We start from the raw sequence: 25,122 nt of genomic DNA on the forward strand, positions 1-25,122 counted from the left end.
CAGAAAGAGGAACCTAGAGGACAAAGACCCAGCGGCCAGGCCCGCCAGCTGGGGCTCGAGTTACAGAGGGGCGGCTCGGCGCCGCCCCCTCCTCAGCGGAGCTAGTGCTGCTGGGCTGCCCTGCCAAGAGAGCCTCGCAGAGCAGCCGTTGTTGGGGTGGGTGCTTTATTCGGGGCCGGGGGCGGGCAGCGGAGCCCGGCGCGCCCGAAGCAGCAGCGTGGCGTTGGGCACCAGGCCCACGGCCTGCAGCGTGAGAGCGTCATTGTGGTAGACTGTGGGCGGGAACGTACTGAAGATCTCGAAGGTGGTGGCCTCCACGGCCCTGGGGACAGGGAAGAACGAATCAGGCCGGGTCGTGGGGCCAGAGCCCCGCTGCGGCCGCCAGCTGAGCCCCGCGCCCACCTGGCCTGTGCAAGCAGGGTGCGCACATCACCGACTGTGTCCTCCGGCCGCATCAGCAGCAGGAAGGCCTGCTCGCCATTCTCAGACTTGATGCGCAGCGTGGAGAGCGCGGGCACGGGTGACTCCGGAGACTCCTGGCTCCTGCGGGCCCAGAGGCCGTCAATACCCCCTGGTAGCCCAGTCCCAGGGTCCTCACCTCTCCACTCTGCCCTCACCTCTCACGCTCAGCAGCCAAGGCAGGCGTCTCCACCACGATCTCCTGGATCTGTACACGCAATGGGCAGCAGTTCTGGGAGGCATCGATGGAGTGGACAGAGCCCTGGGCCCTGCCAGTCACACTCTCCCCCCAACCCCTACAGGGGACTTCTCCTGACCAGGGATGGATGAGACCAGTGAGCCAAAGCGGGAGGGGGTATTCTGTGTAAATGGGGGCCCAAGGAGAGGAAACAGAAGGGAAGCTTTGGGAGGTAGCCCCATCGTTCCCTTCCCTCATTCTAGTGGGGGAGACAGAACCCCACACAGAGACCAGGCTGGGTGCCTAACCTAGCATGGGTCAGGGAAGGCTTCCCTGGGGAAATGACACCCGAGATGTGACTGAAGGATGAAGAGGAGTCCTTAGAAATGGGATGGGGGGCAAGGATATTCCAGAGAGCATAGGTCAGGGAAGACTTCTGAGAAGAGGTGATGTATTTGAGAAAGTGTCAGCATTCATGTGGCTGAAGCTGGGAATCAGGTTGGACTGGAAAAAAGAAAAGGTTAGAGGTGGGAAGAGGACCAGAAAGGAATGACAGGCCTTACCTAAGAACCACTGAAGGGTTTCAACAGGGAAGAGCCAAGATCCAATTTGCATTTTTAAGAGAGCACAGAGGCTGCTGGGGGAGGATGGCTGGCAGGGCGGGAGTGGAAGTGGGAGGCCAGTGAGGGGCCACTGCAGTTGTCTGGGAGACACTCTGGAGCCTAGGCTAGGATGGTGGGCGGGGGGAATGGAGAGAAGAGATGGATTCGGGAGCAGTTCTGGGGATAGACAGATCTGACGGGACTTGGCCACGTGTGGTGAAGGCAGAGTCCTGGGAAAGGGGTTTGGTATCTTTCACAGGTGGAGACGAGGGAGGAGTAGCAGGATAGTAAGGAGAGAGGATGATGAGTCCTGTGAAGGCCAGGAAGGTGTATTTTGGTCTGGACCTCAAGAGGGTGGCCTGAACTTGGGCTCACCCCCAACCTAGACTCCCCTGACTTTCCCACTCTTACAGCCACACACTCCTGCGTTGGCCAGCTGCTCTCTGGTCCCAGCTCAGAGAGACCAGGAGACAGTCCTGAGAGCTCACCAGCTCCATCGTTTCCAGGAGACAGGGGAACAGCTCTGAGGAACTCATCTCTCCATCCAGGCCATCCTCAGGGGCCCTCAAGCCTGAGCCTCCAGGTAAGCCGCTGCTCCAGTAGGCTGGGCCAGGGTTGATGGTAAAGCCGCCCCCCCCGCCCCCCTCCCCCGCCAATAAGGCTGGGGGAGCCAGGGCTGGCCTCACCTTCAGGGTGTCCCGGATGGGGCCTCGAATGTCAATCACCTCGCCTTGTCGGATCACTAATTTGGGCAGCCTGTTCAGAAACTTCTCGGCGATCATCCTGGAGCCTGCAGAGAGGGCATTGGGAGCCTTGGCCGGGGCAGAGACTGTGTGTGATGGTGGAGGAGGCTACCTGGAGCTTGTCCTGCACAGTGCCCCCACCACCTGGCTCAGCCTCAGGGCCGAGCTCACCTGGGTGCTCCATCCTGTCCAAGGGCTTTCGAATCCTCTGCCAGCCTACCACTCGGCCCTCGCCTGGGAACGGGTCCAGCCCATTCTCTGGGTAGACCTGATTGCGCAGGTCACTCACCTGTCAAGAAGGAAGGGAAACAGCGGCTGGCACATCTCTTCAGCCCTGAGCTCCATGCCCACCCCCACTTGCCCAAACAGAGGCCCCAGGAATAGGCCCAAGGGATGGTCTGATGCAATCCCCATTTTACAGATGAGGAAACCGAGGCCCTGGGAAAGAGCAGGGGAGCTGCAGTTCATGCTGCTCCCACCCACCTGAGCCCTGCTCTTCCTGCAAGCTCCCCTCATCACTCCAGCTGGAGCCACAGTACTGACATCCTCTTCAGAGTCCCTCTCGGGAGCAGACCAGGAGGGGAGGGATGAGGATGTTAGGAGAGGGCAAAGCCCTGCTTGGCATGAACTACCTCAAACACCCCTGGTCGTGACTCACGCTATTTTCCAAGCCATGGTGGCACACACCCCCTCACATGCTCTCACTGTGGAACTAACGCACCACCCTCTGGGACACAGCCTCATGTGCTCCCATCACAGCACCCTCATCTCACTGCCGACTGCCCCCACAGCAGGGGGCCGGCTCCATCTCAAGTCCTTTAGTCCCAACGTTTGCCCCCCAATGGCACTACCTTCCACCCCAACGAGGAGGCTCCAGGAGCCTCTGGGGGGAGCCAGGGCAGTTTTGCGTGGACTCCTCACGTTCCCCAGGCTGTCCAGGTGTCCTGAATGCTGGGGAGGAGGGGCAGTGGTGCCACGCAGCTGAGGGCTCTGCTTTCAGGATGCCAGAAGGGGGCGCTGCCTGCTGTTCAGCTACATGCCTTCCCCACTGCTGATGCGTCAAGTATGGCCACGGCAGCCTTCCCGCTCCCTTCCCAGCCCCGTTTCAGGCTCACCCTCCTTCTGGAGGTCATCAGACTGGGGTCTCTGAGGTGGGGCAGTGCCCCTAGGTGATGCCTGAGGAAGCATTCCCACCCCCTCCAAAATCCCCACACTGGGAGTGAGTGGTTTAAGGAGAGCCCATCACCTTAAAGGGGACCCCGTCAGGGTACAGCCGCTGGAGCTCTGACGGGAAGAAGCCATCCAATATGTCTCGGAGGCAGCGCTGCAGGGGGAGAGGTAGGGTGAGGCCTGGCTGGACCTGTGCAGTGCCCTACACGCTGCTTCCTGTCTAGATGGCAGGCTCTGGGCCCCGGGATCATGGGGCCAGTTACTCTCTGGATCAGACTCTGGAAACAGAGTCCCAGGACATGGTTGGGGCGGGGAGGGCGGTTCTGGAGGTTCTGCATGAGCCTGGGTGCTGGGGGTGAGCTGGGCCCATCATCTCCAACTAATGGTGAGCAGGGGGTGGGCCACCACAGTGGCTTGAGGGTGCACAGGCCTGTCTCCCCCCCTGTCACTCCTACCTGTGTGGAGGGATCGTGGAAGGGCCGGAAGGGCCCATCGAACATCACGATGCCATTCCGGTAGAGCTCCAGTGGGATGGGCTCAAGGACACCGTGTGGCACTCTGCTGGGCATTGGTGATTGCTGGGTGTCACTGTCTACCGCCAGCTCACTGAGATCCTTCAGGCTAGCCAGCAGCCTGTCAAAGTCTACCTCGGGGGGTACCAGTGAGTCTCCTGGCAAAGAGGATTGACACCCATGAGCCTCTCTTCATGGCTGCTGTGCGCTCCAGATCCCTGGCTTCCACAGCCCCTTCCTATGCTGGGCAGGGGCCTTAGCATCTCTTTAAGTGACCACCTGGGGAGGAGGAAGGACAGCTAACACTAGATAATAATAATAGCTGTCTTTTAGTGAGCATTTACTTTGTGCTAGGGGTTTAACATCTATTATCCCATTCTTTCTTCATACCAACCCTATGCTGTAGGGACTATAAACATCCCCATTTTCCATATTAGGAAACTAAGGGTTAGAGGTTAATGGCTGGCCTAGGGACACACACAGTAAGTGGCAAGAGCGGGATCAGATCCCAGATCAGATGTGCCAGGCACTGTGTTAGCAGCTGAAAGGCACAGTGCAGAGTTCCCAGCTGTCTGGGCTCAAATTCCAGCTCCTCCACTTCTACCTGTGTGACTTTGGTCAAGTCATTTAACGCTCCGCACCACAGCATTCTCTTCTAGAAGGTGACGATGATAGGATCAGGATGGCTGTGAGGGTCCAAGATGACCACGTAAGAATTCCAGCAAGCATCTGTCTGTGTTAGTTATCGTTGCCAGCTCTACCGTGCACAAATGGACCTCAGGCCAACCCAGAGGCCACGCAGCAGGGGTTATTTATCTCCATTTTACACATGAGGAAACAGGGCCACAGAGATGAAAAATGATTTGCCTCAGGCCACTTGGCAAGTTAGAAGAGGGGATTGACCCTGGAGTCTGTTCTTTCCACCCATCTGCACCATCAGGAGAGAGAGGTGAGGGTCGGGACACCTGCTGGACAGGACATGGGAGACCTTGGGTTGCACGTGTATTTGGCCTCCTCTTCTGACAAATGTGTTGTCCATAGAGCTGTTCATAAGGTTCACGGGGTGCAGGTGGGGTGATGAGGCAGCCAAGACAGATGCCAGAGCAGAAAGGATACAGGGCAGGTGGGGTGCTGCTGGGGGACAGGTCAGGAGCTTGTTCTCAGTCCTGAAGGGATCTTGCCCCGAACTAAGTCATCTACTAGGGTGTAACCCTATAAAACACTGGTGACTTTCTGGGCCTTCTTGGAAGCTGTTTTTCACCAGGACAGCCAGGCTGAGGCAGGATGTGGGTCAGGACTCTGGGGACCCAATTCCTTTCCCCACAGTGGTGCAGTGGCTGTACCGGGGAAGTACAGATGTGGGCGGCCCTGTTTCCTGTTGCCTTTGTGGCTGCTGAAACGGTAGGCCCCAGCTGGCCTTCCCTTCTCCCCTACATCTCCTACTGCTGCAGGGGCTGCACCTGCGCCCCCCTCTTCCTGGGGTCCCCTGGAGTCCCTGAGAGTCCCAAGAAAAACTCACAGAACATCCTGGATATCCCTGGTATGAGCCAGAACAATATCGAGACACTATTTTCCTTTAACAGCTAACTAAGTACTTTCAGAACACCCAGGTAAACCCGAAAATAACAGCAGAAAAGCTCATCACTGTCAACATGTGCCCCCACCCTATATTCTTACAGATGGAAAGTGAGGCCTAGAAAGTCACATGACTTGGCCAAGGCAGGCCACACAGCACGGCCAACAGGACGACTCAGATGCGCACGGACTGCTAATCCAGCTGCCTCCTGGGGCCTGGGCTTTTTCAGGGAGCTGAGGTGTCGATAGGGGAAGGGGCAGGTGGAAACCCAGGGGAGGATGCCAAGAAGCAATGAAAGAGAAAAGAAAAGTTGGCGGAGAAAATCAGCCCGGAAGGCTCTCAGCCAGGGCTCGGGGGTGGAGAAGTGAAAGCAGGGTGGGCCTGGCAGGTACCAGATGCAGCAGAACGGAGGTGACATAAGGGGCCCGGGAGAAGGAACCGCCGCTCTGGACAAACCAGGGCTACGAGAATAAGGCAGGAAGAGCCTGGCATCGCCACCTCACAGCCAGGAGTGCTCAACAGAAGCCTGGCCCCGTGCAGCCGCGTCACATGGGATGAGGCAGGTCAGAGGTCAAGTGAGGCATTTCCTCTCTGAGCCGCAGCTTTCTTTTCCAGGGAATGGGTAGATAATAGAAATCTTCATCCTGCCCGCAAGATCCAGGGGTGAACTGACTGTGATGATGACTCAGCGTTTACTATGCCAAGCATCAAGAGGCAGGTCTTCCTTCTCCCATTTTACAGATGAGGAAACTGGGCCTTGTAAGGTGACATGCCCCGGGTCACGCAGCTTGCAGGGCCCAGGTGACTCTAAGCCTCTGTCCTCAGTGACCACGCAGGCTTGCCTCTCAGTGTTGGCTCTTCAGATACTGCTCACTGGGGCTCCTTTCCAAGGAGGGGTACAGTGCAGGGAGATCATCTCTGAGGCCTCATCCAACTTTTGAGAGCCCATGATTTTACTTAAAAGGGGAGTGAACAGGCATGGAGATCAAGCTCCTTGGCCCAACTCCCAAGACCCTCAGAGCCCTGGCTCCCCAGCCTGCCCTCAACAAGCTCCCCCACTCACACTCTGAAGCCGTACAGCCCGGGCTACCACTTCCAAGCTGTGTGACCCTGGGCACATGGGCCAACATCTCTGGGCCTCAGCTTCCTCTTCTATAAAATGAAGATAATAACAGCCCCACTTTACAGGGTTGCTGTGAGGCTCACAGGAAGTGCCTGGCAGACAGAGCTGTTGTTGTCACTAACACCCCACCCTCTTGACCATCACAGGGCTCAGGTGCCCTCTCACCACCTCCGTGGAGAAGCCTTGCCCGGAGCCCCTGCCCCTGAGCCTGGGCCTCTGTTCCTCCTGGGTTTCTGGAGCCCTTGGGCCCACTCCTGGCCCTCATCACAGGCTGCTGTCATTTTGTTTGCTTATTGGTCTTTCCAGCTACACCGGTCACTCCTTGAACACAGGCAAGAGCAGCCAGCCCTGGGCCTGGCCCACAGTGGGTGCCCAAGACGCACTGGATCCGTCCCTCCACCCCACCACCCCGCCATCCAGCAAGTACGTCCGCAGCGCCCGTGCCCTGCCAGGCTCTGAGCAGCATGGCCACGCCCACGCCCAGAGTCCTGCCCTCCTCAGGCTCATACTTGAATGAAGGAGACAGGGTGACAAAGAGTGACAGTTGCATGTGTTAAGTGCCACTGTGGGGTCGCAGGGCCCAGAGGAGGGCCAGACCCTGCCCCTAGCGCAGCTGAGTGGTGAGCCTGCCCTGGGCTGGCCCCTCGCACCCTCACCGGGAGGACAACCTGCTGCTGTGAAATCCCGGCAGTGTCCGACGTGCGCCAGCAGGCCCGTCCCAGCACCGCAGGCGAAGGCTGTTGAAAGGAAACAGACCCGCTATTTCCACCCACCTGCACGCCGGGCCCTGCTCTGGGGACTTCACCTACATTCACTCTGCTCTTCAGAGGAGCCGGCGGGGAGAAAACGGGCTCCGAGAGTCTGGTCACCGCCAGGGTGACCAAGGGGGGCCTTGTGACTCGGCAGGAGCTGACTTCTGCCTGTGACTCGGCAGGAGCTGACTTCTCTGGCCCTCGCTTTGATCATCGCGCTGCTTTTCCCCACCTCATCCTGTACAGAGGATCGTCCCGGCGGGCTCTGACCATCCAAGCCAAGGGCAACCAGGCAATGCCTGCGAATCACCTGCCTGTGCACGTGCCCTGGCCTTCGGGTCGAGCCCTGTGCTGGCACTCTGGAGCACAGCAGGGGCGGGGCAGTAGATGGACATGGTCATCATTCACTGACCGCATGTCCGCCTGAGAGAACACTCCACGTACTCCACACTGTGGTATTCAGTGCTCTCAGTTCAGGGCCTAGGGGTCAATCGTACCATTTCCTCACCTCACAGATGAGGATGTGGACTCAGAGGTGAGGCAGGTTCCCCACACAGGGTACGATCTGACCCAGGCCCCCCCTCTTCAGCCAGAGCCTTTAAGGCTTTCACTGCAACGCAGAGCCCCTAACTACGCGCCCGGGGCAGCTGCAGGGCGGCACAGCGCCTGGCTCCGAACAGGCACTCCACGCACATGTGCTAGAGCAGGTGGGGTTTGAGCTGAGCTTCACAGGAGGGGAGAAAAGGGGGCAAGGCACTTGGGGGACACAGCACAGGACTGAGCTAGTGGGAGGGTGGGTGGCAGGAGTCCAGCCTGCCTGGGGTCTAGGCCAGGCCAGTTCCAGGGGCCCAAGGGCAGCCCAGGGACAGCCCATGGAGGAGTCAGGCTGGCTTCCTGAGCAGGGGAGGGAAGAGGCTCCCACACAGATGCCAGAGCCTGGGCTTGGGGAAAAGGGTTGGGGAGGTGGGCGCTGGGAGTGGGAAGGGGAGATGTAGAGAGAGGGCAGGGACTTGATGGGGGGGGCGGTGAGGAGCTCAGAGGTGAAGGGTGGGGGGAGCTCAGAGTTGGCTGGAGCTCTCAGCCCTGAGGCTCAACACCTGACCCGAAGGTGGTAGGACCAGAGCCGGAACTGTCCCTTTCATGTCTCCGCATACCCTGAAGCACCTGGCACCGCATCCTGTTTGCTACTCAACATACTGGTGGGAAGGGGTGAATGATCTGGCCTGAGGCCAAGCCCTTGCAAGGCTTCCTCTCCCCTGAACCCCTTCATGGGCCCAACTGACCCTCCTCCCTAAGAGTCCCAGGCTCTAGAATGTTTGAATCAGCCCCAGTCTGCCTAATACAGATGCCCCAGCTCACCAATCCACTGGCCTGCTGCCCCAGGGCCTGTGGGGAGTGGTACCCAACAGAGGGAGATCCAGAGAAACAAGCCAGAGCATCAGGGTCAGCCAGAGGCTGGCTTCATGGACCCAAGGGCCCTTGGGGCAGGGGCAGGTTGGCACATGGGGACAAGGCCATAGGGAGAGGAAGGGAAAAAGCCAGGAAAGGGGGGTGGGCAGTCCCAGGAGGAAAAGCTGCTAGAAATGAAAAACATGTTGTTCATCTGTCAGAAGAGCTAAACTGAGCCCGCTCCATGTTGAAGAATCAAAAGGCAAAAGAAGAAAAAGACACAAATCAGGAACTTGTGGCCAGGCTTTAGAACAAGTGGCTTGAGAACAGCCATACTCTGAGCAAAAAAAAACAACACAGAGCAGTTGGGGGCTGCTCTCTTTTTGGGAGGAGAGGGTGGAATCCACAGAACCAGGTCCAGAAACCAGCTGTCTGGTCTCACCCCTTCCCCAAAGAAGCAGGAAGGGCCCCACTGGCCAGAAGGAAGTCTGCCCTCCAACTAGTCAGCAAGGCCACATGAGGCCTGAGCCCAGCTCACCACACAGGGGCAGTGTGTGTGTGTGTGTGTGAGTGCGTGCGTGCGTGCGTGTGTGTGTCCGTAGTGCCGGCAGGCCTCTGGCCCTGGACCCCAGGAAGGGACATCCTTGCAGCTTCTGGCTGTTGCCTACCAGGGTCTCGCCTCTCACCCAGGGAGAACGTCCCGTAGCACTCAGCCCAGGGTTCAGCCCCTGGCATGGCCCAGCTGCCATACAGCTCCCCAGCTTTGCCGTGTCCTAAACGGGACATCTTCCCCGACAGCCGTGCTCCCCAGGGTCACCCCAGGTTCCTCCCACCCCTCCCTAATGTTCGCGCAATTGCCAAGGCCATGGATGCCCCTCCTAAATCTCTCTGCTCTGCCCCTTCTCACCAGCCCCACCAGTATCACCCTTATGCTGGGCGTCATCTCATCTTTGGCCTGGATGACTGTAGCCGTCTCCCAGGGGGCTCCCAGCCTTAAGTCCTGCCCCCTTCACTCAAAAGACTGCTTCAGTGCCTCAGTTTCCCCATCTGTAAAATGGAATAACCCCCGGCCTGTGCCAAGGCCATTTGTGAAAATGCTTTAAAAGGGGCAAATATGGTGCAAATGGGAAGTGATGTTTTTGAAACAAGGGTGAGGGGGTTTTCCCCTGAGATTTAGGGGGATCTAGCCAATGTGCAGCAGGTGGGACTCTCATGTTTTCAGTCTGGGTTTTTACCCAGCAGGAAACTTATGAAATTAAGAAAGTACAGTTGTCTTCCAAACAGTCCCCTGGGAGCCAAGCTCATGTTCTCATGAGACTGCCACTGCCTTCTGACCGTGGAAAACAATGAGAGTTCCCATTTGTGGGGCTGATGACATGCGAGGTCAGTGCTAGGTGTTGTGTCCAACCCACTGACTCGTAGTAAATGGGAAAGAATACACACCCATCTACTGATGAGGAACTGAAGGCTCAGAGAACGGAACTCGAGTACCCAAGTCACACCTGGGTTAGGCGGTGGTGATGAGGACCCAGCTGTGACCAACAGAGCCTGGAGAACTACCTTCCAGGCAATGACCTCCATTCTTTGAAGAGAATGGACCCAGCTTTCAGAAGTGGCCAGTTCTGGGACTTCCCTGGTGGCGCAGTGGTTAAGAATCTGCCTGCCAATGCAGAGGACACGGGTTCGATCCCCGGCCTGGGAAGATCTCACGTGCCGCGGAGCAACTAAGCCCATGTGCCACAACTGAGCCTGCGCTCTAAAATCTGCGAGCCACAACTACTGAGCCCGCGAGCCACTACTGAAGCCCGCCCGCCACCGAGCCCGTGCTCCGCAACAAGAGAAGCCACCACAATCAGAAGCCCACGCACCACATCGAAGAGTAGCCCCTGCTCGCCACAACACAACTAGAGAAAGCCCGCACACAGCAACGAAGACCCAATGCAGCCAAAAAAAAAAAAAAAAGTATATATATAAAGGAAGTAGCCAGTTCTATGGCCCCAAATCTCTGGAGTGCATCCCTCGGGATATTAGCAGTTGAGTTAAAAATAAAACGTGGTGGAGGCCCAGAGATGCAGGTAGATTTCAATAGTTTGCTACAAATGAACCTGGAAAGGGAGTCCACAGAGGGGACCAAGCCCCTGGCCTGAGGGCCAGCTTCCAAAGCAGGGGGATTGCTTCTAAAGGCCACAGCTTTTAAATGGGTGACATTTTGTAAACTATGGTGCCTGAGACAAATGAGGTCTTGTTACGTTTTGTATCCCTGGGTCCCTGGAGCCTTAGAAAGATGAGCAAGCAGAGTCCAGGGTTAGGTGGTCAGGGATGGAGGCTGAAGCCTTTCCCTCCTGCTCCTGTGTCAGTGGCAAGCTGTGGGAGGCCTTGGGGCACCTTGTGCTGGGAGAAGGGGCATGAATGAGCTGGCCTCTGGACAGCTGTGGGCCATCGGGAGCTGTAGGGGAATTCCCTTTGCAGGAGGGCCCGGGGTGGACCCCGACTTTACCTGGCTTCCAGAACTTCTTGGCTGTCATCCAGTCCCTCTCGCCATCCTCCGAGTCCTCCTCATGCATGGGCTCACCCACCCACTGCAGGCCGTAGTCACCGAGGAACCGCTGTGGGGAGAGAAGAGGGAGATGTCGGGGGCACTGTCAGCTCAGCCCCTTCCAGGGGAAAAGGCGGCATCAGCCCAGCCCCCAGCCTCAGGCCTCCGCTCCCAGCCCACTGGATGGGGCGATGGGCCGGGGGTCTTGGCCACTTCCTGGCTGTGGCCTTGGGAAGCCACCTCACCTCCCAGAGCCTCAGGCTTCTCCTTGTAAAATGAAGCTTGTGAGGACTCACTAAGGTAATTCACATAATGTCCTTAGCACAGGGCCTGGCACAAGTAGGAACTCGCGTAAGTCAGCCATTATGGCGGCGGGGAGCCATGTGGGTCTGGCCCGAGGGGGAGGAGAGGAAGGGACACCTGCTCTGCAGGTCTGAGAGGACATGTCCCCCCACATGTCCCACATGTGGCCTCTCTAGGGCTGGCCGCCCAGCGCCTTTACCACAGGAAAACTTCCGAGTTGTCTATGCTTCCTGTTGCTGCTTCCTCACCTTCACTCCTTCCCTCAACCCACTCCAGCCCGGCTTCCATCTCCACAACTGACTGCAACTGCTAACAAGCAGCCATCCGCAACCTGCCTGCTGCCTAACCCAGCGGGCACACTTCTGCCATCATCTCTTGCAACATATGTTCTTCTTTTTCAGTTTCAAATTTCTAGCCATCTACACTTAGATGTCCAACAGGCACCTCAAAATGAACTTGGCCCAAACAGTCATGCCTCCCTGCTCCCACCTCCCAAGGCGGGGAGTGGCCCATGTCCCAGCTAGTCTCTAATGTGTTACCCTTTTAAATATTTCACCAGACTCCGTACTTGTGTCTCTTCCTGTGTACTTGTTTATGTGTGTCCCCTCTAGACTGTCAGTGCCATGAGGGCAGGGACCCTCTCTGCATCCCAGTGCCTGGCAGGGTGCTGGGCACACAGGAGATACTTTGTCTGAGTTTGCTAAATTAACGAAGCAATAAACGTGTGAACAACGTGAACGTGGGAGCCCCAATGCCCTCTGCCCTGAGGGGGCAGTCCTGACTCCTGTGGCAGCTGCTCAGAGAAGCCCCACGGGCTCAGGGAGCAGCTGTTTACCCACAGCCCCGGGGTATGCACAGGCCTGGGTGGGAAGGGCCCTCAGCTGCAGCTGCTGCTTGGGGGTTTGCGTCTGTGGTCTTAAATTAGGTTGGGGCTTTGGAAAGCAACTCGGTGTGGAGAGGGAGAGGTTAGAACCCCAGAAGGAGCTTCTGGTGGGGCCGGTGAGGCAGTGGGGGGCCCTGACGATGTATGCATGCCTAGGACCCTCCCTTGAGCCTGGGGTCCCTCCAGCTCAAGCCTTGCTGTGTGAACGATGGCAACAAAGGTGACACTGGGTGAGTGAGATGCCACGTCCAGAGGCGGGGAATGGCCATGATCAACGCAGTAAACACGCACGGCCAGGCCCCTACCAGGTCCTGGGCGCGCAGCAACGAGCAGGAGAAAAGTGCTCCCTCCCTCGTTCCCTCATGGGGTCCACGGTCCCCAGAGGAAGAGAGAGTGGAGAACCTGCCCTGGTCACAGGTGAAGGGGGTCCCCTGGGAAAGGTCTCCCACCTTGACTTGAGACTGAGGATCAATGAAAACTCGCCAGGGGAAGGTAGAAAAAAATTTCAGGTGGAAGGAACAACACGGACCAAGGTCCTGAGGTGGGAAAGAGCTTGATGTGGTCAAAGAAGCAGAGGCAGGTCCCCGTGGCTGGAGGGGAGAGTAGTTCAAGCCGACACTGAGGAAGGGGGAATGGCTAGCCCAAGCCTGAAATGGGATGGGGGGTGCCCCGGGCCCCTGTGTGGGATGTGCAGTGAGGAGACCCCAGAGAGGTGGGCTCTGACCCAGTCCCTGGGGGCAGACAGCCCTGGGCCGGCACCTCCCTCACCTCCATCTCCCCGACCTGCCGCTGCAGCTGCGCGCATGTGGTCTCCAGCTCCTCCTGCCGCTGCAGGGTCACCGTGCCTTCAGGAAAAGACGGGCAGGGGTTCCTGTGCCCGCCGCACGGAGGCTGCCAGGCCACTTCTGGCCATGACAAGAGCTTTGGCCTGAGGGTCATCTGGAGAAGCTGCTCCACGAGAACTCGAGGGATCCCCGGAGAAGCACCTCGTGGCCTCTCGCCCTGACCTTGAGAGGGGACGCCCTGACTCTCGGGAGGCTGCCAGCCCACCAAGCGAGGCTCCTGACGGGGCTGCCTTTCCTCCAGGCTTTGGCTGGCAGGCCCTGTGCTCAGGGCTGGGCTAGGGCTGCGCTCGGGGGACTCAGTCCCACACAGAAGGGCACCGCCCTGGGTGTCACTGCTCCTCTCTGGGCTCCATTGCCCAGACTCCACCACAGGACTCAGCTTGATGCTCTCGGAGCCCTGATACCCAGAGGTCGCTGGCCCAGGGGGTACAAAGGGGGGCTGACCAGCCCACAGAGGGCCTCTTACCCTGGTGCTCCTGGAGGGTCTCCACCAGCTCCTCCAAGGCCCGTATCTTCTGATCCTGCAGCAACGAGACAGGAGGGGAGCAGACCTGGTGGTTCCCAGAGCCCAAGGGAGCCCCTTCCAGATGGGAAGACCCGGCTTAAAGCCCCTGCCCCGCTCTGGCACTGCTCCGGTGCTCAGATGGCCCTTGTGGTCCCACTGAGGTGGGGGCAGGGGGTGGGCACCCCCAAGTGCCCAGCACTCAGCAGCCACTGCTGCCACCCAATCTGAGGTCTACGGGCCTTGCTCAGATGTGGAGAAGACCCCTAGCCTCTCTGCTCAGGTCACAGGGACCCAGGTCAGTCCCGGGCCAGACCTGGCCCTCAAGTTGGGCGGTTTGGTCAAGGAGATGGTTCTAGAACCCATCCACCATGGTCTATTGCAATAGTAGCCTCACTGGCCTCCCCAGCCCAGGCCCTTCCACCCCTCAGACCAGACCCTGGCCCTCTCCCCGCTGGGGCCCCACCTTGGAGAGCATCTCATCCGCCTGGGCCTTCACCTGCCGCTCCAGATCCCGCACTTTCCTCGCCATGGTGGCCATCAACTCCGAGTCGTGGTACACAGGGACTGCCAACCAGACAAAGTCCTAGAGCCTGAGCCTTGAGCTGAGGCTGAGGTATGGGGGTCCAGGGGAGGGGAGAGGTAGCGGGCTCCCCAGCAGCGGAAATAAGGGTGGTAACAACTGCCGCCACCAAGATAATGGGGATGGTTCTACACACTCTTCATATGCCAGCTCTTCTGAGGAAATGAACTGTTTTGGGAAACTGAGGCACAGAGATTCTGTAATGCACCGAAGATGTATATATGAGGGAGTGGTACAATATACGGGTTCCATCACCTTGAAACGCTGTCAAAAAGTTGTTCACCCTTAGAACAACTACACTCCAATAAATATTAAAAAAGAAAATGTTCACTCTCAGTTGAATCACTCCTCTAATCTCGCCCCTAATTCACAGGAAATACGGTGGATAGAGGAGCAAGTTAAACAGCACCGGACAAATCACTATGGGGGACATCCTGCGGGACAAGTAGCCCGGACGCTTCAAAAAGTGTCATTTTTTTAAAGAGGCAGGGATTCTGCTCTAAAGAAGTATAACCATCAAATGCAGTGCATGACCCTCAATTAGAACCTAAATCGGGGGGGGGGGCGGGGGGGGAAGCTATGAGAGATATTTTGGAACACTGGGATGTTAGAGAGAGTTACTGGATTGTTCATATTCTTAGGTGAGATCACAGCATCGTGGTTATGTACTTCCTTACTCCTAGAAGATGCAAAGGGAAGTATTTAGAGCTGAAATGTCATGATATCTGCAACTGATTTCTAAATGGCTCATCCAAAAAATACATTTGTGTTCATAACATATGTGTATATGGATAGAAAGCAAATATGGCAAGATGTCACTAACTGTTGAACCTAGGCTGAGGACGTATGAGTGTTTGCTGTACTATTATTTCAACTTTGCTGTTTGCTGACAAATTTTCAAGCTAAAACATTTGTGAAAGAAAACAAGAGAGACACATGGGAAGAAACAGGCCCCCTTCTTCCCCTGGATGTTGTCTCTCTCTGTGTGAAGCCGGAAGTATTGCTGTAACCACGTGACCATGCGGAGCTGACAGGCCCAAGGATGGTTCAGTGCAAAGCTGGAGAAACCTGAACTTCTGACAATGTCTTTGAGCTGTTGTCTCCCTAGGACTTCTTGGTATGTGGGATAATAAAGCCCCCTGATGTTCCTTGGTTGAATCAGGGTTTTCGCTGACTTTAGTCAAAAGCTTCTTAACTGATATATAGACATTTGGCAACTGTCAGCACATGGATGACAGCACGTGTTTGAGGCAGAGTGGAGAGAGAGAGGAGACCCCAGGCAGGAGGAACATCACATGGAAAAGCTGGAGCTGGCAGGGAGCCGAGAGGGGAGAGCCTAGGAGGCAGGAGGATGGCAGGGAGGCTGTGTTATGGAAGCCAAGAGCCCGGGGTGTCCTGAGAAGAGGGATCAGGGAACTGTGTAGAATGTTTCCCTGCAGAGAAGTGAGACAGGACAGGCAAGCCCTTGACTGTGAGCTTGGCAAGGGCAGCCCCTGGCTGAGAGTGGGCTGAGGGGTGGTGGCAGGGGAGAGGCAGAGAGACCTGGGGAACAGCCAGTTTCTGTGGTTGCTGTTGAAAGCATCCCCCCTGGGGTGATGGAGATCCTGGCTTTGTGACCGAATGGCTGTGGGGCCAGGCTCTTCCGGTCTCCTTTTCCACCTCAACCCCTCCCTACCTGTACAGGAGAGGGGGCATTCGGTGGAGGATCAGAGACCGAGAGACAGAAACGGAGACAGAGAGACAGGAAGCTGCTTACCCAAGATATCACAGCTAGTGGAAAACTCTCACCTCATCCCCAGCTCCCCCAGACTCCCAGCTCAGACCCTGCCCCTGCCCAGTGCACCACACAGCTCACCCTGCCAGACCATGAGTCCCCTGTGCCCAGGACTGCTCAGTCCTACCTCCTCTGGGAAGCCGCCCCAGTGAGCCCCATCCTACTTTGGGCACCTCCACGATTGCAGTGTTGCCACAGCCCTTTGCGGATGGTGTGGGTCTGGCTAGGGGGACTGTCTAGGGGACTTTGGCCTTGTCCAGAGCCCTGCGGAAGCAGGAAGTAGATGCCCGGAGGCTGAGCTTCCCCCTCAGGCCCTTCATTCCTCTTGGACCCTGAATCCTAGAGCCACTGACATCACTCTTGATGGGGATTCCAGCCAGGTGTACTCCAGAGGTGCCAGCCACAGCCCGCCCTGGGGCTTTGCCAGACCTCCTGAGCTAACTGCCGGACCTGTGTGTGGCTTCACGCCAAGCCAGGCTCTGAACAGGTCTGGGGTGCAGGCCCAGGGCCACAGTCAGCCAGGAGTAGAAGCAGCTGCCTCTGACCCAGCAGGTGGGAGAAGGTGCCATGCCTCTCAGGGCCTCCCTTTCCCCGGGGCCTCTCCTGCTGCCAGGGACACAGACCCCTTCGGGCCTCTGCACTCACCTTGCCTAGTCACAGGGGCACCTATGCCACCATGGCAGGAAGGAACAGAGATCCTTTCTTCTGAGCCGTGCGCGTCATTCAGCATGTCCACCTCATCTTCTGCAGACAGGGATGCCCAGGTCACTGCTCTGGGGCTGAAGCCCAGGCGAAACGGGGGCCCTGGGCCCTGGTCAAGATGAAGTGGCCTGTTCTCTGTCCCCCCAGCATATGAGGATAGAAAACTTGGGACGCTGGAGAGCAAGGATCCAACCAGAACAGGCCTCTTCTTGGAGTTCTCCCAACCTGGCTCCCTGGGGGGACCTGGGTGGCCAATGCCGGCACCGCGGTGGGGGCTAAAGGAGGGCTGGGATGCAAAGGTCTGAGCCTGCGGGAGGCAGGGCAGCAACATGAGGACTGGGCTTCAGGGAGAAAAGGCTGTAACGGGCTGCAGGTGGCTGTCGGAGAAGGAGGGCTGGGGTCTGCCCCCCTCATGGCCCACCCCACGGTGAGTGGAGGGGTTCAAATATTAGTGATGACATCTCCACTAAGGGTGTGGGGTGTCCAAATCCGAGAGCTGCAGACAGCACTGCAGTTGGCCAGCCACTCTGGCTGACGGGAGTTCATCACGCTCTTTCTCTCCATCCGCCCAACTGCAAGGACATAAGGAGGACACGAGGGCAGAGCCCACACTTACCATTTCCGTACATTTTTATCCCTCGCCTCCTGGGAATGGGGCAGGAAGAAGAAGGAAGACAGACAAGTTAGGACCCCCTGGATTGCCTTCGGGGGAGGCTCTGGCACCAGGTCCCCCATCAATCCTAAAGAAAGTGTCTCCTGAGGACATCCACCCCCAAATCCCATCCCGGCCCAGGGGTGAGCCAAGGGGCAGGCTTCAGGGTGTCCGACTCCTCCCAACAAAGAAGGATGGTGAAGAGCTGAAGGGCAGAGCCTTGGAGAAAAGATTACAAGAGTCCCCAAGCCCAGGAGCCCAGCCCCAGCTCTGCCCTGAAATGGCTGCAGGACCCCAGGCCTGTCACTTAACCTCTCTGGACTTCCTTGGCCATGATGCAAATGACTCAAAGTGGGCTTCAGAAGAGCAAGGAGAGAGGTAAAAAATGCTTTGAAAAGATGAAACTGATAGATGAACAAACAGGATTCTCTTCACTGAGAGCCCAGCACGTGGTCGGGCCTGGAACAGGTGGGCCATCAGTGTTTGAAGAACTAATTCATGACCAATGAATAAACAGATGGATGCCGAGCCACCCCACTAAATGGCACAGCCCAGTGTGTGCTCAGACACATGGAGAGCCTCCCAGAAGAAGGTTCGAGAAAGATAAGGTGATCAGAGAGAGATACATAACTTCTTATCATTTTCCTCAGGACACTAGGAGTCAATCTCCTAGTCCACGGGAGGGGCCGGGAGGAGGCAGGGGCATGGACACAAAGATCCCACGAGGCCAACTCCTTACCCCTGATTCACAGGCTCCGAATGCAGAGGCACTCGCCGGGTCTTGCCAAGGGAGGCCAAAGGTGAGCTCATAATTCTACTTCTAGTCTCTAGCTGTCAGGAACTCCCTGAGAAGAAAGAAGTCAGCCCTTGGGGACAGTCACTCAGGACCAGGGAGCGGCCTGAAACTTCCTCTGCCCTGGCTACTTTTCCCAGGAGGGAGCACTGTCCAGGGAGTGGCACCCCTCACTTCTTCCTACTGCCTCTGCAGAAGTTTCTGGAAGCGGCCTGGCCTCGGGATCCCTATGCTTGATGTCCACTGCTCCGCTGGATATCCAGCTCTCTGCTCTGCTCTTGGAGGTCTCTGACCTAGCAGTGCTTGGGAAAGGGCGATGGGGGTAGGATGGGGTGCAGAGGTGGGCCGGAAGCCTGGGACTTCCCCAGACTTCAAGCCCTGGCACAAGACTACCCAGCAGGCCTGGGGCTTCTGTCTATCTACCAAGGAGCTGGTCACCACGCCCAGGCGTCCCCTTCCCTCCTACCAGAACCAGGGGCCACCTCCAACTTCTCAGAGCCAGAGAGGGGCAACCCCAAGGCAGGATTCTACCAAGACACCACCTGCATGGCAGGGAGGTCAAGAGCCCAGACCCTGGATAGGTTCTGCCATTCCAGTATAGCCTGTGCCTCAGTTTCCTTTAGCGTGAAGTGGGGATGGTAATAGTACCAGCCAGGTAGGGGTAACACACATAAAGCACCTAGCCCAGTGAAACGCTCAAAGGAATTACTCAAAAATGTGAATTGTGGCTGCTGCTGTTATTGGCACATAGAAGGCCCTCATAAATGCTGATTTCCCTTCCTTTCCTCTTCCTTCTGGAAAGATGAATGAACATCAGGGATGCAGTTAACGGTCACTACTCTACTCAGTGAATTAAATATCACATGGCTAATGTCTAGAAATCGAAGAATCAAACGACCTCCATCAGGGCCTGAATCAAGTCTTCTGTTCCACTTTGGAGATGTGTGGCCCTGGCCTCCACCAGCCCCTGAATCTGCCCAGCAAGGGGACCTGCATCACCAGGAGGCAGCTCCCTTGGTCTTAATTCTGGAGTTTGGGACTCATGCCCCACCCCTTTCTCAGAGGTGCCCTCCAAGGACAAGGTCCAGAGTTTCCTGATCTCCATCATCCGGCATCCAGCCTCCCAAACCTGCCCCCAGCCTGCCTGGTTCCTGCCGTCTTGTCCGGGCATCCTCAGGGTATGTGTGGCCAAGTGTGACGGCCCCTGTGGCTCCCTTCACCAGTCTCCACACACTGCCAGAGGAATCTTCTTAAACCCAAAGCTGACATGTCACTTCCCTGCTCAATACTCCCAGTGGCTCCTTCTCACCCACAGAAAAAAAAATCAAAATTCCTTAACATGGATGATCTGGTCGCTGCCTGTGTCTCTGGACCTCACCCATCATCACCCACGGTCCCCCCGCATCCCACCCTCCACTTGAGCCACTCTGAACTGTCAGCCCTGAAATGCACCAGGGCTTTCTTTGCACACATGGCTCCTCAGGCCTGGAACCCGATCCCCCAAAATGGTCTCCCTACTCCTACCCACACCCTTCCCTTGGCTGGCTAACTCCTTTTCTTTTTCTTTTTTTTTTTTTTTTTTTGCTTTTATTTAGTTATATTTTAACTTTTTACTTTAAAATTATTATAGATTCACAGGTAATTAGGACAATAGTAGAGAGGTCTGGTGTATCCTTCACAGTTTTCCCCAACAGTCACATTTTACATGACTATTGTACACAGTATCAAAATCAGGAAATTGACATTGTATAATCTGTATGTGTCATTCTATGCCATTTCATCCCCTGTATAGACTCTGTGTAACCACCACTGCAATCAATATATGTACAGAGGACTTCCCTGGTGGTGCAGTGGTTAAGAATCTGCCTGCTAATGCAGGCGACACAGGTTCAAGCCCTGGTCTGGGAAGATCCCACATGCTGTGAAGCAAATAAGCCCATGCGCCACAACTACTGAGCCTGTGCTCTGGAGCCCGTGAGCCACAACTACTGAGCCCACGTGCCACAACTACTGAAGCCTGCGTGCCTAGAGCCCATGCTCCACAACAAAGAGAAGCCACGGCAATGAGAAGCCCACGCGCCGCAACTAGAGAAAGCCTGCACACAGCAACAAAGACCCAACGCAGCCAAAAATAAATAAATTTATATTAAAAAACGATATGTACAGAACTATTCCATCACCACAAAGATCTCCCTTGTGCTACTCCTTTAACATCACACTCATCCTCTTCCTCACCACTGTTCCTAACCCCTGGCAACCACTACTCTGTTTCCCATCTCTATAATTTTCTTACTTCAAGAATGTTATATAAATGGAATCAAATAGCATGTGACCTTTTTTTAAAAAAAAAACAGCTTTATTGAAGTATAATTCACACACTTAACTCTTTTAAAAGTACACAATTCACTGGTTCTTAGTATATTCATAAATTCAGAGTTATGAAACCACCATCACAATCAGTTTTGGAACATTTTCATCACACTAAAAAGCCCCAGGCACTGTGCCTTTAGTAGCAAAAACAACCCTGCATGAACTCCCACCAGACCTGATTATCCCTCCTTTCTCCAAATTCTCATCACCATAATGACCCCTCAAAAGAAACTGGTCAAAAAGACAGAAATTAATAAGCATTGGCAAGGAAGAGGGGAAACTGGAACCTTTGTTGGAATGTAAAATGGTGCTGCTGCTGTGGAAAACAGTCTAGCAGTACCTCTAAAGGTTAAACAGAGTTATCTTATGGCCTCCATGCCTAGTTATATACCCAAGAGAAACGAAAACTTACATCCACACAAAAATCTGTATATCTGTTCATAAGCAGCATTACTCATAATAGCCAAAAAATGGAAACAACCCAAATGTTCATCAACCAGTGAATGGATAAACAAATGTGGTATACCCTTACAATGGAATATTATTTGGCAACAAAAAAGGAATGAAATACATACTACAATGTGAATGGACCTTGAAAACATTATGCCAAGGGAAAGAAGTCAGTCACAAAAGACCACCAATTGTTATGACTCCATTTATATAAAATGTCCAGAATGGGCAAATCCATAGAGACAAAGTAGGTTAGTGGTTGCCTAGGGTAGGAGGTGCTAAAGGGAGACGGGGAGGGTGTGGGTGGACTGCTAAAGGGTATAAGGTTTCCTTTTGGGCTGATGAAAATGTTCTAAAACTGATTGTGGTGAGGGCTGGGCAACTCTATGAATATACTAAAAACAATTGAAATTTACATTTTAAAGGGGTGAAGTATATAGTATGTGAATTTTATCTCAATAAAGCTATCACAGGAAAGAAAAGGACCTGGTCTCCAAACCAAAACCAACATCTTCCCTCAAAATAAGCTCCTCCCACTTCCCCCTTCTTAATGGGACCCCATCATCCAAACACAAAAATTTTCCCTCCTTCTTTCCCTCTTAATCCCATCAGTTACCAAATCCTGCAGGTTAAACTCTGCAAGTCTCTCACACATAGCTCCTCCTCTCCATGACCACTGTTGGCCATCCTAGTGGGACTCTCACTGCCCTTATTTGGGGCTGTCACAATGGCCCCAAACTGACTTCCCCATTCCAGTCTCTCCAGGCCAATCCAACACACTGTCTTCAGATCCATTTTCCCATGGATTATAGGAGACCCGTGAGGACGACGATTGTATCTTCCTATCAGCCTGGGGACTCCTGAGCGCAGGGCTGTGTCTCCTGCCTCAGACCGAGGACCCTGAGGACAAAGCCACGTCTACTCCCTTCACTTTGGGGTCCTCCTGGGAGGACTCTGTCTTCCCCCTCAAGCCGGAGGCGGCTAAAGGTTAGGCTGTCTGCCTCTTAAGACTCAAGTTTTGAGAGGAAAGTTCTGTCTTATGCCTCTACATCTTTGGGAGTCAAATTTATCCCCCCACAGGTCCCAGCGCTCGCCAGCGCCGACAAGGGCCAGCAGGCTGTACACCTTCAACCCCTAAATCCCCAGCTGGAAGCGCTCACCACGTGACTTCTACCACCAGTCCCGCCCTAGGAGCCGCGTCACCGCCTCCCTTCCTCCACGCGTAGCCATGGTAGGCGGGGGCCCGAATCTGCTGCCAGGGCGCGGGGGGGTCTTCTGGGGGAGCCGGGCCGCGGGTCTCGCGTGTCCTCGAGGTTCTCGGGGTGAGGGCCCCAGCCTGTGTGTGTGTGTGGCTCCATGGGCAGAAAGGTCTAGGGCCGTGACTCACCACGCAGGGATGCAGAGCCGCCCGCGGCGCCGCCATCTTGTTGTTACACGGTTTCCCAGGCGACCAGGATCCGTGCGCTTCTCATTGGCTAATTCGAGGGGTGTCCCTGAGCAACCAGCAGGCAGCGGAGGCGGGTACAGCCGTCTGTACTCGAATTCTATTGGCCCACGGAGTCTCAATTCATCGCTGGATACTGCAAATCCCAGAATCCACCGCTCTGAGCGGACTCGGGGACTGGAGAAATGGAGGGCCCGTTCATGTCAACCCAAGGCACAGAAAGCGGAGAACCTGGGATAAGATTCACGAAGCTGCTGGAAGCTTCTGGACCTGCACGTGTAATCCCGACAATGCCACTGTTTTGCTAGATTGATTTTGGGAGAAATTACATTTATCCCTCTGAGCCTGTTTTTTCATCTGATCGGTACAGTACTAAGGGGGCAGTTCTTTTAAGCATGAATGGAAATGATGCAAGTACTTAATAAATGTTTCTTAAATCTGAATTTCTCTGCTAACTTCTTGACCAAACGGCGCCCTGAAGGGACGCTCATATTCTGTTTCCTTTGTGTGAAAATTTGGGTGAGACTCCCCCTGCCTTTGGATAAGACACTTTGTGTGATTTTGGGTGAAACACTTCCCCTCCTGAGCCTCACATGAAAAAAAAAAAGGTGTTGGATTAAAGCAACTAGAGAGGGCTTCCCTGGTGGCGCAGCGGTTGAGAGTCCGCCTGCCGATGCCGGGGACACGGGTTCGTGCCCCGGTCCGGGAAGATCCCACATGCCGTGGAGCGGCTGGGCCCGTGAGCCATGGCCGCTGAGCCTGTGCGTTCGGAGCCTCTGCGCCGCAACGGGAGAGGCCACAACAGTGAGAGGCCCGCGTACCGAAAACAACAAAAAACCAAAAAACTAGAGACAGTTTAGTTAAGAGCATGGACTTAGCTAAGCCTCTGGAGTCGTGGATCCTGACTTGTGTGTCCTTGGGCAAGTTCCTCACCTTAATTTCTTCTGTAAAATGGGGATAATACCCATCCCCACAGAGTTGCCATGAGAATTAAATGAGATAATGCATACAAGAGTACCTGTCACAACACCCATACAGAATAAGTTTTCAAAACATTTCCTGCTTTTAACTAGCATTATCATCTCAGTCTTCCAGCTGTGATCTGGGAGTCTATGATTTCTGGCACCCACTTCCTTATGCCTTGGCTTAACCACCAAAGCCCTTTCTCTGTGTGTCTCAAACTGCACTTACTAATATTTTCCATTTGACCTTCTCGTCTACTGCATTTAGGGGAGGGCAGGCTCCTTGAGGCATTCTTTACACACCAATTGAAGACTGAAGGAAGCTACCAATTAATGAGTGTCTTGCAAGTGCCAGATGCCAAAATTATGAGCTTTACAGATGAGAAAACTGAAGCTCAGAGAAGTAAAGTCACTTACTCAAGACTATGCAGGTAGAAAGCAGAAAAGTGGATTCAAACCCAGAACTGTCTGCCTCCAGAATCTGTGCTCTTTCCAGAAGCTCCCACTTTAGTAAAACAGGCAGGCAAAGGTAAGCCAAGGTGCAGGTGGTACAGGTCCACGGCCAAGGGAAGGGTTCAGGTGGAAAGTGTGACTGGAAGTTGGAGGTGGGAGAGCTCTCTTGCCACTAAGCTGCTCCCAGAAAGTTCTCAGAGGCTTGAGATAGATGAGAAAGTTCGAGGTCATGCTGGGGCCAAGTGTTTTGGGGGGTTGGAGCCACAGTCAGGGGACTAGCAACCTTTTACTGTCACCTTGCTCATGTTCCTTCTGCTCTTAAAGATAAGCAAGGACCAACAGCAATGGGAGGCAGGGGGCTCTGGCCTCATGGGTCCTGGTGTGCCCGCTGCCTCCCACCTCAGCAAGACTGGGGAGTGAACTGGCATTTACCCAAGCATCAGAGTTTACAACATACCTCCCTCCTACCCAGGGCCGGAAGCATGGCCTGAGACTCTGCAGTAGGCAGACATTCAGCAAATATCTCGTTCCTGTGAGGGAGGTGGGAGCCCTCTAACCTGGCGGGCAGTTTATTATTATATATATTTTTTTTGCGGGGGGGGGAGGCTGCGTTGGGTCTTCATTGCTGAGCACGGGCTTTCTCTAGTTGCGGCGAACGGGGGCTACTCTTCGTTGCGGTGCATGGGCTTCTCATTGCAGTGACTTCTCTTGCTGTGGAGCACGGGATCTAGGTGCCTGGGCTTCGGCACTTGCAGCACGCAGGCTCAGTAGTTGTGGCACACGGATCCCAGAGCACACGGGCTTTGTTAGTTGCGGCACGTGGGCTCAATAGTTGTGGCGCACGGGCTTAGTTTCTCCACGGCATGTGGGATCTTCCCGGACCAGGGATCGAACCTGTGTCCCCTGCATTGGCAGGCACATTCTTAACCACTGCACTACTAGGGAAGTCCCCAGTTTATTATTTTTTAAAACACATTTATTGGGGGAAGTCAGGGCCTTATTATAAAAGTATACATTTTCATCATAGAAACTTGGAAAATAGTGATGGCCATCATTTATTGAGGAAATATTAGGGGCCACCAATACTTAACAAGTCTACGGGACTGGGCTCTGTCACTTACTAGCTGGCTGTTTCTGCTCCAGCTACTCCACTGAGCCTCAGTTTCCATATCTGGAAAATAGAGATTCTAATAGAACCCACCTTGCATGATAACCCTTATCATGCAAATTAAATTTCTCATAATATTGTTATATTGTTTTTAAAAAGATGTTTTCCAAAAACAAAGTTATGAAAATGAAACAAGAGTCTAAGCTCGCCTAATAGTTATTTTTCTGACTTATATTTTTCTATCTCCCATCTTAGATG

At 55.0% G+C, this 25,122-nt stretch overlaps 1 protein-coding gene across 9 annotated transcripts; it reads right to left on the reverse strand.

Moving 5' to 3' along the window:
• Nucleotides 1–164: 164 nt before the first annotated feature.
• Nucleotides 165–22,784, reverse strand: UBXN11 (UBX domain protein 11). 9 transcript variants are annotated; one of them, XM_032610171.1, is made up of 16 exons: nucleotides 22,285–22,784; nucleotides 18,024–18,129; nucleotides 17,249–17,277; nucleotides 16,576–16,674; nucleotides 14,040–14,140; nucleotides 13,538–13,592; nucleotides 12,995–13,071; nucleotides 11,002–11,110; nucleotides 7,032–7,100; nucleotides 3,608–3,822; nucleotides 3,229–3,306; nucleotides 2,154–2,271; nucleotides 1,926–2,029; nucleotides 618–667; nucleotides 403–543; nucleotides 165–322 (listed from the first exon to the last, which is right to left on the reverse strand). In XM_032610171.1, the coding sequence occupies exons 2-16, from the start codon at nucleotides 18,092–18,094 to the stop codon at nucleotides 166–168; spliced, it is 1,473 nt and encodes a 490-aa protein (XP_032466062.1). In that variant the 5' UTR covers nucleotides 18,095–18,129; nucleotides 22,285–22,784; the 3' UTR covers nucleotide 165. The 9 variants fall into 9 exon arrangements, 8 of the variants coding, with proteins under 8 accessions (XP_032466062.1, XP_032466055.1, XP_032466069.1 ...); XM_032610164.1 differs by having other exon boundaries at nucleotides 22,058–22,784; XM_032610178.1 differs by lacking the exon at nucleotides 7,032–7,100 and having other exon boundaries at nucleotides 22,058–22,784.
• Between the last annotated feature and the right edge of the window lie 2,338 nt (nucleotides 22,785–25,122).

This window comes from Phocoena sinus, chromosome 1 (assembly GCF_008692025.1).
Source record: "Phocoena sinus isolate mPhoSin1 chromosome 1, mPhoSin1.pri, whole genome shotgun sequence".
NCBI lineage: Eukaryota > Metazoa > Chordata > Mammalia > Artiodactyla > Phocoenidae > Phocoena > Phocoena sinus.